Source organism: Gymnodraco acuticeps, unplaced genomic scaffold (assembly GCF_902827175.1).
Source record: "Gymnodraco acuticeps unplaced genomic scaffold, fGymAcu1.1, whole genome shotgun sequence".
NCBI lineage: Eukaryota > Metazoa > Chordata > Actinopteri > Perciformes > Bathydraconidae > Gymnodraco > Gymnodraco acuticeps.
In genome coordinates this window covers 834,308-851,965 of record NW_022990938.1, presented here as the reverse complement: position 1 = coordinate 851,965, position 17,658 = coordinate 834,308, and the positions used below count along the sequence as shown (strand labels likewise).

The 17,658-nt window shown below is 43.9% G+C and overlaps 1 protein-coding gene across 1 annotated transcript in view; it reads left to right on the top strand.

Annotated features, from left to right (window-relative positions):
* foxp2 (forkhead box P2) overlaps positions 1-17,658 on the top strand; it is a 95,602-nt gene that overhangs the window by 25,863 nt on the left and 52,081 nt on the right. The window contains 1 exon segment of the mRNA XM_034234293.1: positions 13,762-13,948. Within this exon segment, the coding sequence (XP_034090184.1) occupies positions 13,772-13,948 (177 nt within the window). The 5' untranslated portion in view covers positions 13,762-13,771.

Genomic DNA, 17,658 nt, shown 5'->3' with positions numbered 1-17,658 from the left:
CCTCAATTCACACCCATCACCACTACTTTCTTTTTTCTCTTGCATACTTTTTTCTTGTATAAATAATAGTTATTTTGTAGACCAAATCCCCAAGCATTAGTCTTATTCACTGATTTAGAAATGGTATACTCCCTGCAATTTTCCAGCAACAAACAGCACAGTATTTATTGTGATTGCAGTAATCAGGTCCCTCTTTACCTTTATTCCCTGCTCTCATTTTTCTGTAGTGAAATACGTATGCAAATATATTTGGACACTGTCATTATCAGCCACTTAATAGGCATTTCATTAGGGATTTTCTGAATGCTCGGTGCAAGGCAAGTTGCCATGGATACCCTGGTGCTTAAGTACAGTATATTGAAATGGCGCTGCCTTCCAACCACTTATATAATCACCGGTCCGTAATGGCCTCTGCTCTTTGGCCATAAGCAACCGTGTGATCAACATTGGCCGGGACTATAAAAAGCCCTACCCCCTCATTATGCTTAATATTTATTTGTAGGCAGGATTAAGTGGCTCATGAATTGTGCTTGTGGTACATTTGTGTGAAAGGTAATGAATGGTGCTCTATTTCACATGTGTGCTCTTTGGTTATCACTGTGTGGGAGTTGTTAGGGCCAGTTGAGCATATTTTAACAGACGGTAAAATCACTTCATTTTGTCTGACAAGCTCTTAAATATGAGAATGGATGAGGGAGGAGGGAATTCAAATGGATAACCCCCCCGATGCAAAGTGAACATCATTGATGCTCGTGGCACTTCAATAAATACAACAGTCAGAGTCTCCCCGCACCGTTCTCTCTGTCTTTTGTCCACTTGTGTATTTTAAAAGTTAATAGATGCTTTTATTTAAGCTAACACTAAAGTTTTTCGTTCCTAGATATCACTCATTTCTATCATTAGTGTGCCTGTTTTAGGTTAATGGTTGATAAAGGGTTAATAGGCAGTGAGTCACATGGCTGAAGGCTGCTTGTGACTGACAAACCTCATGGCAGTGCATGCACTTTGTTGGTGTCAAAAATGACGAGGGGAAACGTGGCGCTTGACTTTGTCTAACGGCCCGTCCACACAGCGGCGTGCGTTGAAGCTTCCAACGCTTCTGCCCATTCACTTTGAATGGGGTGACGTCCTTTTTAGCCGAACTGCATTTTGGGAAGCGACGTGGAGCGTTGCTGGCTTCAAAAGTTGAGCAATGTTCAACTTTTGACGCCTCGACAGAGGCGTCAGCCAATGAACTCCCGTTTATGCAAATCTGCCAGTACAAGCGCTAGCCAATCAAACCGCGTGTATGCTGGGAGAGACTACGCAGGTCATTTCCTCATATTCCAAAAAATGGAGGGAAAATTCATTATAGCGGTAGTGAATCACCCGGTGCTGTATGATCAGTCTCTGTTCATCTACCGGGATACAAACCGGAGGAGCGAGGCATGGAGGGAGGTGGCAGAGACAGTGGATGAATCTGGTAGGTTTTCGTCTGTTTGGGGATTTTATATCCAGTTTACTTCGTTTTAACATTGCTATTGATTTGTATGTCGGGGGCGGGAGATTCATGTGATTGGTTGTTGGTCGCGTTGGTCGCAAAAAATCCCCAAGCTTCAGACACGCCCACCGCCAAGCGTCAACGCACGCCGCTGTGTGGACGTGCCGTAACAGCCCAGAGGTGATGCACTTCACGAGGGCTTTAATTGAAATAGTTAGTGTTGGTGTGCGTGTAAACTAGGGCTGCACGATTTTGGGAAAAAATCTAATTGCAATTTTTCTGACAAATATTGCGATTCGAATTGCGATATTAAAAAAATGTGAAAAAAAATTGTAAACATTTTTTTTTTTGATAATCGCATCATTTCAAATCGCGATTTCGATTTAAAATCGATTAATCGTTCAGCCTTATTGTAAACTGTGAAAATGATGGCAGCGCCAGGAGACGACGGTAAGCAACGACTGCCGCCATCGTGGTGGCTGCCGCTGCACTGCATCGCAGATCCACGGCTCCCCCCTCTTCTGCTGCTGCCAGGGTTGGTAACCAGCTGCTGCCACCCTCACCCCTCCCCACTACACATGTCTATCTCTCTCCCCCCTCCCTCTCGTCACTGTTCTGCTGCCTGCCACCACATCAGGACGCTGGTGGGCCTGTTTGTCTCCGTTGACCTTGGCAGTGAGAAAGCACTGGGAAGAAGAGACGTGGGGAATAAACACCTGAAGGGAGGAGGCACACAATTGTCACAGATGTGTAGAAACAGGCATAGCATTTCCTCTAGTGAAGCGAGTGTTCCTAAGGCCAGGGGCCTCTTGTTTGTCTTTTTCCACCGAGGCACTCTGAGTAGTTTATTAAAGGGGCTGAAGGAGCTTTCTAGCCTGAAGCCTTTAACGCTGAAAGAGAAATGGGAGAAATTACTGGCATAATGTGGATGCTTAGAGCAATTAACAGCAGTTGTTTAATGTTAGCCCCCGCTGCCTCTCTCTGTCGCTGTTGTTTTTTTTCCTCCTGCTTGCTTTTGCACTCTTGTCATCCCCCTTCTCTCTTTTTCTCTCGGTTGCTTCAACTCCCACTCTCTGGCTCTGCCATGATTGTTTAGTGTTTACCCTCCCTGCCTCAGAGCTCACAGAGCTGACACTAATGAAAATGCTACATCTTTTGCTCTGTGTTGGTCTCTGAATAATGATATCATATGGCTGAAATATGCTCCAGCGAAGCCTGGGAGATAACGTGCCGTTCAGAGCCTGTTAAATCATGCCAGTGCACCGCTCAGAGCTGCGAGTCCAAGTGGTCTTTACACCACGTTAGGGCCTACATCTTTCCCTAAATAAATCTGTCAAAGTTGCCCAGGGTACCTCTGTGTTAAAACATAAAAGTTCTTGCACTCTCAATAACCTCTTGCTGTGGTTTCCTGTACGCCTGCACATGTGAGTGTTAGTGTACAACTATCATTTTGAATGTTGGAGTTGCCAGATTTAGATGCATGTTTGTTTTGGATTCCACGGAAGCAGATGGAAAAAACCAACAAAAAAACATATTTTTAAAATAAAAATAAGTCCCCTGTTGCACTGAATCTCTCAGGCCCATGTGGCAGAGCGAGCTGGTGGCAGATGGACTGGCTTTCTGCATCTGCTGTGTGCAGACTGGGGGCTTTGTACTCCTCTCTCCTGGGGAAGACCGGGCCTTTCTTGTTGCCAGTAGATTCCTGTCTGTTGGAGCGACTAAGAAAAACATCTGTGGCATGCAAGGGAGAGAGAGAGGAGGAAAGGAGAAAGAGAGAGACAGAGAGGAGGGAGTACACAAAAAAAGAAAAAAAAGACAAAAGGATTGGCAAACACCATTAGCCCTAAATGTTCCAGCTCATTGCCTGGTGTGCATTGTTTACAGTAGGGGAAACATGTTGATCCATCACATTCAGCACATCTGAGCCCGGCCCAGCTTAATCCAGCTCGCTTCGGCTCTCTGCAGCTTCCTCTGCAGCAGGCGGCGGTTTCTGCGGTCCCAGTCAGAGATACTGTAGTAATTCATTAGCAGAGGCTTGTTGGAATAACTGAATCCTCATGTAAGACATCTGTCCGGACACGCTCCCCTGTTATCAAGTGGTAAACCCCGCTTTTTAAGACTGCGGCTGAGGGGCAGAAGCTGTGAAATGTTTGTCAGCTTGTGTGTTCTTATTTATTCAACAAGGAAAGACACACATTAGCATTGTGCTTTTCTTATTGCTTGAAATGCATGAGAGTGGTTGGGAGAATACTGAAATAGCATCTCTTTCTGTAAGGAAAAGTGAGGGGGCATTCGGCATGGTGAGGTCTCCCCACTTCTGAACCTTTGTGTTCTCCCTCCCCTCTCAGATTCCTCTACAAAACGCCTCTTCTGAACCCCCCTCACACACACACACAGTTACACCCCCCCCCACCATTCCTTTGCCAACTCTCGCCACCCTCCGCCCCCTCCTCTCCTCTCCCGCGACCAGCCCCCTACCCCTCCGATCAAGCCACTGGTTTTTGTGTACTATTGGTCCTCAGGCGTCAAAACAATCCGGTGGGGCTGCCTGACTTGTTTTAATTAGGCAGCGCTGAAACGGCAACTGTCTCTCAGACGTGGCCAGGCGGAGGTGCTCTCCCCTCGCACTACTGTAAATACGGCTGTAAATACTTCTCTGCTGACAGTAAGCTTAGTTTCTCCTTTCCTTTTTTTCCCTCCATCTGAGTGGCATTTCCCCCCCCTCTCTTCATTTTTTGAAAATGCATCTCGGCTTCTGAGAATACTTCTTCAAATGCTTCTTACCGGGCAGAGTGGATTTTCTCATTGTTTTAAAGGTAGGTCTTTTTATCTGTCACTCTCCCACTCCACTGTTTCTGACTTTGTTTGGATGCCTACTTGTAGTGTAGTGTTGGCGTGTTGCTCTGTAATGCATAGATGTGATGTGGCTAATTGTTTTTAAGAGCCCTATACGCTCTCTGTCGGAGCGCGGAGGCTACCGACTCAGCCCTTCACTAATCCCATTCAGACCTCTACACACACACACACACACAATCAGAGAAGAAAAGAGATGCAGTGAACTGTGCCCGTAGAAAAGCCTCACACACACATACCTTTTTTTACCTCTCGGAAGCAGCGTCCTCCAGCCCTTCTTCTTTCTCCTTTCCCCTCAGCGATGCCGGGTGCATAGAGAGGAGCAGAGTAGAGAGCCGGTCGGGCAGGTTGTGTGTAAGAGTGTGTGTGTGCACAAGAGAGAGAGAGAGAAACAGAGTGTTCAGGGGAGCAGATGTGCGCTCAGAGCGAGAGCAGCGCGAGGTGCCTGGTGATTCGCAGCCGAGAGCCGGCGAGCGTCCTGCGAGCAGGCACAGCACTCTCCGTGTGAAGATCCCCTCACACACACACTCTCACTCACACACAGGACCCACCCACACACACACGCTGCCTACACACAGTTACTCTTACACATTTGCACCAAAATGCACAGAAAAAATCTTTTAACTTACTTGCAAGAAGTCACTTATATTAAATACAATCTAATTTGAAGACTTAAATTAAAACACAGCTAAATGGAGCTAATAATTGCCTCGTCTCTTATTTCCAATAAAATATTTTTTTTTTAGCAGTGATATATTTCATCAACGGCAGACATAAGAAATGATGGTCTAATTATTTCCAGCGTACAGAGAGAAAGAAACCACCGTCATAAATTTCCATTTTGTACTCTATCCCCCCCTTCCATCCACACATACACACTCACACACACACACTCTCCCTCCGCTGTCCCCTCTCACACTCTTTCCCCTTCTCTCCCCCAACTCGAGCCTCTGCTATCAGGCCTGCATGTCCGACCCGCACAGGGGGCCCCGGTCGGTAATTGCCCCGGTGACAACTGGAAATGATAGAATAATTGTCAGGAGAGGCGTCTGGGCTTTCTTTTTTTTAATGGGACGAGGGCGATTTAAGTATGCATGAATGGCACGGTGGTGGTGGTGGTGGCTTGAGAGGGAGAGGAGAGAGAGAGGGAGCAGGGGGGGGAACTGGGGCGGGGGCTGGCGGTGTGTGTGTGTGGGGGGGGATGGCTTGTTTATGATGCCATCCCCCATAAACACAGGCTGAAGTGATGACACAGATAGTGTTGCCTCTCCACGGGGTGACACCAGTCGACTTACTGCTACACACCCTCGGCAGTGGCAGAGGCGAGCTCTCTGTTCTTTGGTCAAGCTCTCGGGCACTCCTCACCTTCAGGTAAAAAAAAAAAAGAAAAAAAAAGTCAGGCAGACTGTCAATCCATCCGTCATCATCCATCCATCCTGTGTCATCCGCTGGCTGTGTTTTAACGGTTGTGTTTTAATGCCGGGCTGCGTCTCCTTGCTTCCCCGCTGCTCGTCCCAATGTAGCCTCCGTCTGCAGGCTCTGTTAATCTGCCGCTTAATTAGTGCTGATGAATGGCTCAGTGTGTGTGTGTGTGTGTGTGCATGTGCGTGCGCGTGCAAGTGAGTGTGTGCACCGGTGGCTTTGTGCTCGCGTGTCCGTATTAAGGTGTGCATGTGAACTCATTCACTGTGTTAATTCCTGCTTTTTTACTGTTGTCTTTCCAGATGTTGCTTGCTAAGCTAATCATTGATCATTAAAATCAAGATAATGAAAGGGCACAGCCACTATATAACCTTTCCTAAGCTAATAACGATCAAATATGAATCGGGTGTGTTTTGAGATGCTTTTTCTCGAGTTTGACTTGTTTGTTTTTCTCCCATCTTTCGGTGTGGGAGAAAACATTTGGAGCAGATGTTTAGTTTGAAGAGGAGAGAGGTCACAAGACTGATAATCGGAGAGGACTAATTATCTTTATCAAAGGCGAGTTGGATCATTTGTTTACTTAAATATTGATGAGGGTGAGCAAGGCATGGTATTAGGCTATTGTGGGCATATTATTAACATTTCATAGGGCTTTGTGCAGGAATGCGAAAGGGACTCGGCTTCATCATTTAATACCCTAATGCATAATGAGCTATGTGATTAGCTCACATGGAGAATTGGCCAAACTCCATTTTGAAGGCAGATAATTTACATTGTTCTCCAGAGTCTGGCATATAATAGGTTCTTTAGCGCAATAAAATTAAATGCTACACATTTTATATTTCAGCTTACAAATCCCCCTGGCAATATTGAGTTCTGAGACTTCTTTTTTTCCCCTCTCTTCTTTCCACGTATGTCTTATTTTATTTAAAAGAAGAAATTGAAATGGAATTGTTTAACTAAAACACATGTTTACCTTGCATGTTTTATTTAAAATGCACACTGGCCAATTAACACTGTTCATTAGCAGAGCTGCGTTATTTGTTTTGAAAGTTTAACCAATCACTTTGTTATGCTAATTGTGATGTAATTTAATTTGAGTTGCCGTAATGATGATGCCGCTATTATCCACATAAATGATGCAGTTAAGCAGCACGGCCTCATTTGCATGTGCTTGAAGGGAGAGAGGCTGAAAGGAGCCGGCTCCCCCCCCCGTATCACTCTGCTTTAATTTTCCAGCTCTGTTCACTCCTGCCCTGTGGCTCCTCCTGGTCTGTCGCTGGCTATTGATGATCAGCACTTTTATCTGAATTTTTTTTAATGACAAAGAGGCCTTTATTTGTCTGCTAACATACTCCTAGCCCTGCACTGTAGACACATTAAATAATTGAAGGACTATTAAAAAATGCAAATGATTATTTCTAAGTATTAAATGAACAATTGATTTGTGAGCCCCCACCACACACACCTACACACACATCTCTTTCTTAGATGTTTAACAGGGGAAGAGTGGCTCCTTGAATACATATTTCCTTAAAAGAATTATGCTTTGTTGGCATTTTAATCAGTTGATTTGGTTCGGACATTCTTTTCAATGTGGATAAAATAGTGGGGTGTGTTTTTTTAAATGGAGAACACACTGTCATCGAGTTTCTGCACATTTTTGTAAAATCAATTTCTTTAGAGATCCTTTTATTCCGAGCTGTTTTAAAGTCCCCAACCGGGCCATGGAGAAAGTGTGACGAAGCCTGCGTTAAAGACTGCCCATTATCTATTTTGTCGTGGGTTACACTTTGGTCATTTTCTTTTTGGTAAGATCATTTTTCCCCTCCTGACCACTCCCCCCCTCTGTTATGCCCCTAATTGGTTACATAAATCTTGTCTGGTATGAATGAGGAATGTTGCGGTGTTGTCAACTGCAATCTTCACCCTTATTTACCAATTCATTAAGATCTATCGATGCAGGACTGCTGAGGGGGAATGACAACATAAATCAGAGCTGGAGACATAATGGCCCTAATCAAGCAGAAATAACTGGAAACGTCACAATGAGCTATGTCTGTGTGGCTGTGCCGGCCGCGGCTCGCTCCCTGCGCCTGTCCGCTGGATGTGCCGCGCTGTGGAGAGGCAGGCTGTCCAACTGTCATCAGATCCTCCACCAGGCACCACACCAGAGTAAAGAATTTGTCCATTTCCTCCTTATTTTTTACTCCATGTCAAAGCAGCTCAGTGCTGGTTCAGGTCGAGAATTCAAGTGGAACACTTCCACGCACGCCGTCTATAAATACAGTAAGGTCCCTGCGTTCACACCGCACCTCCTCTGCTGCTGCTAAAGATGATTGGACGAGACAATGAGGCCTCCCCTCTTTATAGGTCAATTAGCCTTGATTAGGTGGGCCGAGTTAATTAATGGAATTGGCAAATATGCAAATGAGAGCTGACTGATCAGCTTTCGTCACTGTCTTGCGCAGCCACAGCTGTCTCCTGCTTCAGCAGAACCAGGCGCTTGATGTGTAACATGTAAATGATATGGGACGAGCCTAAACGCTGGAGAAAAGTACTCTCTCTCCTCCTCTTTTGCTCTTTCTGCGAGGGTGCAGGGATATATTTAAGCATTTATTGCTTTCTTGTTGAGCTGTAAATTATATTTAATCTTTAAATATTTCCACTTATTTTTACTTTGTTGGTTTTAATTTAAAAATTGTACCTACCAAACCCTTTTTTTATTGTTATTAGTAATTGGATAACCCATGCACAATAACTGCTTTGTCGTATTTCAGTGCTGGTTATTAACATAGTATCATGCACACTATTCACGAGTGCCTCTTGCATTTGATTCTAAGAAGACATTGTGCACACCGTACAATTGAACATGCACTTTACACCCTTTCCTCTGCTTTTCTTTGTCATTTATTTCCCTTTCTGTACCCCAATAACACTCAGTCTCACACACACTCACACTCCATTCAGCGACACTCACACACTGTGGCAAATAGTCTGTCTTTTATCTTATTCTGTCTCATCTCCTTATTGTAAATAGAAGAGAATTAAGTTCGGAACACTCTCGACTGAATGTCTCCTATCACAGAACTACGATTTATTGTCAGCTCAAATGAAGAATTGAAATATGACTGAGGTTTTTCTCAATGTAAGGCTCATTGGACAGGAGATAACCACATTTGATTCTGTTGCTTTGAATAACGTTAATCCCGAAAAAGCAAGAGTCCATTATTCATATTCATCTCCTTTCATTTGGCCCCACTCCTGATTTTGTAAATATGATTTCTTCAGCCCCCTTTTTTTTCTTTTTCCAAAAGCAATCTTCATTCACCGGTGAGACACTTTTGAAATTCCTCTATCTGAGAGCAGAAACCATTACCATACACAGGTTTATAAGAAGTAGTCATTAATGCTCTTTTATGGTGGCCCTTTAGTGCCAAAAAGGAAGCTTTTAATTCTAAGGCACGGCAGCCTGGCATGCCTTCCTTAATCCGGGGGACTGGGTTTTGTCGGAGTGGTCCTTTTTCCATCTCCGACTCCAAACTGCCTGCTTGAGGCTGAAGGCTGTAATAAAGTGCTGTGACAACCAGATCAAATTACAGTACACACCCAAGAACAAATAAACATACGATCACAATCAAAGATTCTTAAATGTACGGTTTGCCTTGCAGACATTTATCTGATTAAGTCATCTCAAACTTCTTTGTTCTCCATTATCCACATTACATTTATCATTTTCAAATGTTTTAAGCACCATTTTTTAGTCAGCACATTTGTGGCATTTTGATTTATTAAGCAATCTGAAGTATTAAATATGCGAGCCCCTTGCCCTTGCCCAGTAACTTCTTTATTTTGTATGCATAGTAACTTATGGCAATGATGAATTAATTTCACTCAAGCACAGAATCTGTGATTATTTTAAATGGTAACCATATCTCGACTTGATCAGGGAGCTGTGAGGAGTCAGCAGACTGTGAAATGTAATTTCTATTATTATTTTTTTTGTTTTTGATCCTCACAAACCAAAATAATTTTACGCCAGCCACCTGAAACGTGAGCTCTTAATGAACGGGCGTGTGGGATCACAGATTTACGGGTCACTTTTTTCCCCCCTCTTTTGTGTCATCCTAATGAAAATATTATTTGTTGCAACTCATGCATAAAAACTGAGGGGATGGATCAGTGTTCCTGATAGAGACACAGTGCAGAACATCTTCACACTGAAAATGGATAGGCCCTGAAAGAGTGTCAAGCCTGGTGTGTGTTAACAACGTTACAGTGAGTGTGTGTGTGTGTGTTAAATTCCCCAGTGTTCCCAAGACAGTGTTGGGAGCCCAGCAGACAGCTGTGTATTCCCACTAGATGGATGGCCAGTGTCATAGTGTGTGTTTACCGCACATGATAGAGCGGGAGACAGGCCAGGTAATGAGGCTACATTAAGGGCTTTTAGAGCTCGCAAACAAAGATGGAGGGCTGCTTCTTTCCCCTTTAATGATAGGTGTGTGTGCGCAAAAGGGAGCAAGAGAGAGAGGGGCAATGAAAGGCTCGATTCTCCTTACACCTTTTGTTGTGTCACTTCTGGGAAGAAAGAGGAGGGCCAAATGCGTCGTCAGGACCCTTCCTTCAGATTCTGCACCTGATGGAGGAGACAGATTTGCGTAGCGCGAGATTTGAGGGTAAATATTTGCTCGAGCTGAAGAGGAATGGCAAGCAAGGCTATGGTTGCACAAGGAACGAGACAAAAGCTGCTGTTGGTCTGAAGCTTTTTGCAAATAAAGTGTCTATCTCTGCTTCATCAGGAAAAGGAATTCCTCTCCATCGAGCCTCCACCTTAATAGAAATGTCGGGCGACAGTACATTTGGAGAGTTATCTCCGTCCTTCCCTATCTTTCCTTTACCCGACAACCTAAACACTTAGTATCACTTTCATCTCCCTTCCTAAAGCTATACGTCTACAGCATCAGCAGCGTATCACCAGGCCAATAACAGCCTTGCTCTCTGTTTCCGATCACGATAATAAGCGTTTTCCCTCATTGGAAGATTATGGCTTGCGGAAATAGCATCAAATAGCGGGTGTGTTGAAACGCAAGACACCGGCAATTTATGGGATGTCAAACACACGTGTGGGCAAGCCGGCAGATCAGAGCGAGCGCCCCCAGTCGATACTTTAGCTCGGGGGGGGGGTGCGACTCCTTCCGACCCAGTTGGTTTAGACAATCTGGGGTCAGGGCTGGTGTCCCTCAGGGTAGGGGTACGGGGCCTGCTGGACTTGTGGAAGGCACACATTTGAAGCACGCATGCATACAGTCACACCCTCAGGTGTTGAGTATTGTCACTATCTGTCTCTCCTGAGTATTGTGTGTGTGAGTGTGTGTGTCTCTATCTGTGACACTTCCACTCCCCCCCCCTCCCCTCCCCTCCACAGTCAGATCGGCAGCCCGCTCATCATTGCAGCCTGGCTGTGTTTCTAATTGACATTCTAATTGGCAGATTTGAATGCCGCCTTTAGATGGCTAATTAATTTATCTCACCGCTGTCATTAAGGTTAAAGCACCATCTGATCTCTGCGAATATACTTTGCATATATCTGCATTATCATTATTCTGCAGTTGGACATATTGCACAGATTTTTTTTTCCGGAGGAGGGCGATAAGATTATAAGATTAAGCGAGGGTGGGGGGCTTTTATTGTTTGTGTGTTAAATCCAAGTTATGCTTCTTTCTTTTTTTTACCGTGATGTCTCCTTTCTTAATTGTACCTCTCTATTTTACGATATCAATGTTTTATAATCCAAGCACATTAAAAGCAGGTTGGTTAATATCAAAGTAGCAATTTCCCTCTGACTTCCGGAGTAGTTTGCATTCAGATGTTATTAAAAATCCTTATTTCCTTGCCTCATATATCTTCAAGTTTTCCGAATATCCATCGCTCGTCCAGGAAAGAAAGGAAGAAAGAAAGCGGGAAAAAAATCCAGGCTCCATTAGAATGTTCATAAAATTGTAGTAAAGGCAATCAGACAGTCTTTCTCTGAATATTTTAAACATTGGGCATGTAAAATGTATGCCTAATTTGAATACTTATTAGCCGGCTGATCTCGGCTGCAGCCTTGAGTTTCTTATGCTTAGATTCATCACCGGATTGGTTGTCACATTGTGCCAGTCTTCCCCCTCTCCCTCCCACTCACTTTCTCTCTCTTTCACTCTTTTCATCTGTCTCCCTCCGTCACCCCCCACCTTCTCTCTGCTCCTCTCTTTTTTTCCCTTCTTTTTTTCCTGTGTGTCTCTCTCCATCAGTAGTGAGCGGTGTTTAACAGGGGCCTGTTTGTTCACAAGCACGCCTTGTACCGGCCTCTTCCTTATTTACTCGTGTCCTGGGCAGCTGTCGCCCTGCTCTGTGTAACAGCTCAGCCCTGTTTGTTCTCCCCGCCTGGATCCTGTTTATCCTGGCTGTGGACATCCTTTAAGGCCTGTCCTGTATCTGCCCCTCGTCAAACACACACACACACACACACACACACACACACACACACACACACACACACACACACACACACACACACACACACACACAGGGAAGGACGCAAACACACTTCTATTAAAACGGTATTTACCGGCCAAAGAATACACACAGTACCCAGGTGGGATGGGCACGAATGCTCTTAAAACACACACACACACACACTCACAATCATAATTATCATTCTCCGTCTTTTGTTGCATGGATGAGCATTATCTGGGGTTGCTCTTGCACATTTTCTTTAAGGTGTAAACATTTGTTTGTATTTGAAAATGGACAAACTGCTGGTAGATTAGGAATCTTCTGAAGCAAACTTTGAAAGAAAGTATTTTTGTATCTTTTGAAATATTCCTTGTCTAAAATATTAATTTAAAAAAATCCACAACAATATTGACGAAATAAAGTCCATTATTCTTGGGCTGCATTTTGTTGCATTTGAGGCTTTTTTTATTCTGATTTATTGTGAGGATGTGGACTGATGTTGGTCCTTTCTGCCCCAGCGAAGGTACAGAGCATTAAATGCAGGGGGGAAACGATAAAACATTTATTACTGGAGAGAGAGGAGGTAATATGCATAATTTATGCTGTTTTTAGCACAATCATTAGTGATATTCCTGATTTCTTTCCTTTTATTCCTTTCTATTTTATATCTCTTATTCAGGAGTTTTCCATATCTAATAGATGCGGAATTCAAAACCCTATATGTATTGTTGTCTTGCATTACAGATCACAAAGTTTGATTGCAGCTTGGTTTAATTGTTGACGGATTTTATTAAATATGATAAAATACACAAATACATAGCTTTTTATTAAAGTAGAGGGAGTATAAAAAGGACTGACATATGGGCATTGTGTCTCTATGGAAGCCTGTGTGGCAGATTTTATTTAGCACACATGACATACCCATTATAGTGTTCATCAGCAGCCCTGCACCATGTGATTTGGTGCCGCCTCCTCCTCCTCCTCTCCTCCACCAAATTTTAATTTTGCATGATTAGCTTTGCGTCATTAGGCAACTCCATTCAGACGCGACACACCGAAAAAAAAACTGACAGCCTCAAGACGTCAAATATTTTAGGATTGCCCGTGTGTTGAGAACTAAGCATATGTTCATATTTTATCTTAATTTCCTACAAATGTAGTTTTATTATAAATAAAATGACAACAACAGAACACACTTTTGTAGCTTACATGTACGCCCAATTTTTACGGATACATCACATTTAGCTACCCCACCCATTTTAAACAGCACCAGGACGTGCATCTCTTTGTATTGCTTCATTTACACAATGAATGCATAATTGCTCGTCCTGCATCCCCCCCCCCTTTTCTCCTTCCCCCCTCCTCCCTCTTCTTTAAATGCTTTAATTTGCAGAGGGGGATTGAGGGGCTTGATAATGGAAGCGTAAAGAAGAAAAAAAAGAAAGGAGGGAAAAAGGGGGGAATTGTAAGAAGAAGAGCCCTAACCGGTGCCTCTTAATCACTTCTAGGTTTTAAATCATGATGATGCAGGAGTCGGCCACAGAGACAATAAGCAACAGTTCAATGAGTCAAAATGGAATGAGCACCCTAAGCAGCAGCCAATTAGAGGCTGGCAGTAGAGATGGGAGATCAAGCGCTGGTGACACGAGCAGCGAAGTAAGCACAGTCGAGCTGCTGCATCTGCAACAACAGCAGGTAAGTTGTGACTCTCCCCCGTCTCGTCTCTCTCCCTCACTCTCACTCTGTTCCCCCCCCCCACTCTGCTCTCTGCTGAGGGCTTCTCTTCATAGACAGGCGGCACAATGAAATCTCTTTTTATTGTGTATTGTTTGTGGGGGTTTTTTCAGTACACGGGGAAGACATAAAAAACATGTATTTAATCGGCTGTTTGTGTTGTTTAGTTGCTTGTCAGCCTGAAGCTGTTTGATGGAAATGTTTTTGCACATTCTGTTTTAGTTGTTTGTACATATTTTTGTATTTGTACTTTATATTTTTTAGAGTTGTAGCAAGGTGAGGTGTGTGTGAAAGCATGTCAAAGTGTGTGTGTCAGTGAGAAAGAGAGGCATAGCCGGAGAAAGGGGAAGAATGTGTGCGTTGGAGCATCGTACGGAGCAGTTGGGGAAGTGTGTGTGCGTGTGTGTGTGTGTGTGTGTCATGGCAGTGCTGTATCCACCAGAGGGCCTCCTAACTCGGCTCACACACACACAGTCCCACCAGCGGCAGAGAAACCTTTGACCGGGACACTTTTGAAAGAATAATTTGCATGCAGTCTCTCTCAACTAGAAAGTATTTTTTTGTTGCTTTTGGCGAATATTTTTCCCGTCTCTTTTTCATCTATTGTATTCATTTTACTAAATTCTTCCGTCGTGTGTCTAATCTTAACTTTCCCTTCTTCGTCTCATGTTGTATTGTTGAGGGTTGGATGAACCGCGGGGGGGGTTGTAGGAGGTGATGGTTGGGGGGCAGGAGTTGTGAAAGTCAGTTGCCAGCAGAGTAAAGGAGTCAAGTGTCTCTCGTGTCTTTTCACGGTGAATGATGGCTTTGACAGTTTTGCCAAAAGAGCAGTGGGAGACGAGGTCAGAGGGCCATGCTCCGGGGTTTAGTGGATCGGGGGGGGGGGGGGCACACATCACCGCGGGTTTGTAACGATGCGCGCTGTCCTTCTCCGTTCGTTGGGGAACTTTCATGTGTGTTTGTGTGTGTGTACTCTTTCGGAGGCAGCTGAAAGCCTGTGGTCAGTTCAGTCAGGAGGGGGGGCAGTACAATAGATGACGAACTGTGTGTCCGCATCTGGGGGGGGGGGGGGTTGCAAACTGAAGCATGTCCTGCAGGCTCCTCTCCCCTCTCTTTCCATCCCCCATTCTGCACCCATCCTCCATCCACATCACAAACCCAGTGGTCCTGCTGGTGGCTGCAGCGGCATCACAGCACTGTGCCCCCCCCCTCCATTTATCACCACCATTTCTACACACACACACCTGATTGGGGTCAATTCGCTCCCTCTCTGTCATCACTCTTTTACTTTTGAAGGTGGAGAGGCTTTCTATTTGGAGATACAGTGCAGATTGAGGGTGGAATAGAAAGAGATAGAGAGCAGGATAAGGACTGTCCCATTTTAAAATGTCAAACTATTTTTCGTGTGTTTATACTATCTTTTTAAGTGCATTTAAGTGCTGCATTATAAATAAAAAGGTGTAAATAATATTGTTCTATTTGGAGATCTGACATAAGACATTCCTAAGATATGTGTAATGGCAGCATAGAAAGCACATGTGTATGTAAATGTTAACTCAAAGAAGCTGTGCCGTTTTTACAAAGAAAGAAAAAAAAGACCACAGCACTGAGACAGAAAAACGACGTAAGCATAAAGTGTCTAGTTAAGTCCCAGAGATGGACATACGGCTAAGAGCTCGTAGTGGTGGGTGGATGTGGGGGGGGGGGTTGTATGACAGTGTGCGCCTTGTAAAGAGGCCAGCCCGAACCTTCTCCCAACCCAGAGACAGACATATTGAAATGAGCAGTCCAGCTAACAGGTCTCTGGAGGCTTTTTAAAACAGGGGGCCCTGTGCTGTTAACTTCACACACACTTCCTGTGGCGTGCTCACACTCTTTGGACAGAGAGTGCAGCCCAGCCACAGATGGAATTATTTGTATGCAATCATTTTATCTTCATCTGATGTTGATACGTGAGTTACATAAGAAGCATGTGTGTGTCCGTCCATTGCTTGCACCTGTGTGATGCTTTTAAAACATTCCAGTCCACGTCTGATTGAAGGCTGTTGGGTGTAATTTACCGCCCATATTTGGAATGACATTGAGTGGTCCAGTGGGTATAGGAGCTGCAGTCTCTCATCACGCTGTTGGGGGGATGATTAATAATAAGCACTGATGAATTCTCCATTGTCCCTGTGGGTTCTGCCATTACCTAGCAGCTCCAAAATACCACCTGCAGCTATAATTAGAAAAGCTGCATCTTAAGGTCTCGTAGCCATAGATTGGGCCATATAGGACACAGATCAAGTTGCACTAGAGACCATTTTCTCATTCTAAAATCCTTTAAATCCACTTGCTTTTATTTTTATCGCAAATTCTGTCAACAATGCTGTAAATGCAGTTCAAAGTGAAGGCCACACACAGTTATCCGTGTATCTGAATGATAACCGTCCTATCACAATTGAATTTCCTTGCCCCTAATTTCTGTCAGGCCTTCATCACCCCCGTTCCCAAGGTTGTCTAAATAGACCTAATTTGATTTGAGATCACAGATTAGATACCCACTGTATCTGATTGCAATTTGCCAGCTGCAGATATGTATCAGAGCAAATGATGAATGTTGCTGTGCCCTAATTACTATGCTAAAATGATCACTATAAAAGCTCCCTCGTAAAGAATTGTGCTGAGCTCATATTACCAATCAATTCATCTCTGTCTTATGTTTTAATATCATATGCTGCTGTGTGTACAAGGGAGCCATGCATTGATCTTTGGATCCATACCATAATGTCCCATAATGAGGCTGTTAGTTGATTACAGTGGTGTGTAGACTTAATCCTGCCAGGGTTATCAGTGGGATTGATGAGCCAATACTCGGGACTACTGCCCCCCTGTAAATGGGCTCCCTACTGTACGGAGTGTATTGATATTCAGAGCGAGATGGAGGCTTATCTGCTGTGTGGTCGGGTCAGTTGTTTGAAGACCTTCCGCCACTACAACTAGGGCTGCACCATTTTGGAAGAATAACTCTTGACTGATATTGCAATTGTGAAATGATTCACAATATGGGAGGGATTGAACCTTTTTCTGTTTATCATTGAAAAATATATTAAAGGACCATGGCGTTATTTTTCAAAAGGATCTGTACCAAACAACTATGTTTTATTAAGTCTATGGGGCCGGGATATCTCTGCAACACCTCAATACTATACGATTATATTTTAACATATATTTAGCCTTTACCAAATATTGTGCATCCTGCCATTTTAATATTGCACCAGTTCAAATTGTGATTTCAATAACATTTAGATGAATTCTGCAGTCATAACTACTTTTCATCCACATACTTATTAAACTCAGACTTCAGTTTGCTTTACAGATCCGAAATAATACATTTGTTATTATTTATTGCTTTTGGTTGTTTATATCGTCAATCCTGTGCTTTTTATTTTATTTTCATTGTGTTTATGAGCACAGTCGTTTATTTAATTTGGCTCAAATATTGCACTTTACAAGCTGGTAGAGTTTGACATGTTGGTAAACTGGTTAGCTGCAGACACGGGCGCACATGATGCAGCAAAATGCAAACGATCCAACCCCCATTTAAATGACTGCCGCATTTTGACATAAATTACAATAAGTGCGCCAAGGTGCCATCTTACTTCCAGGCTACCCCTTTCGCTACACGAGAG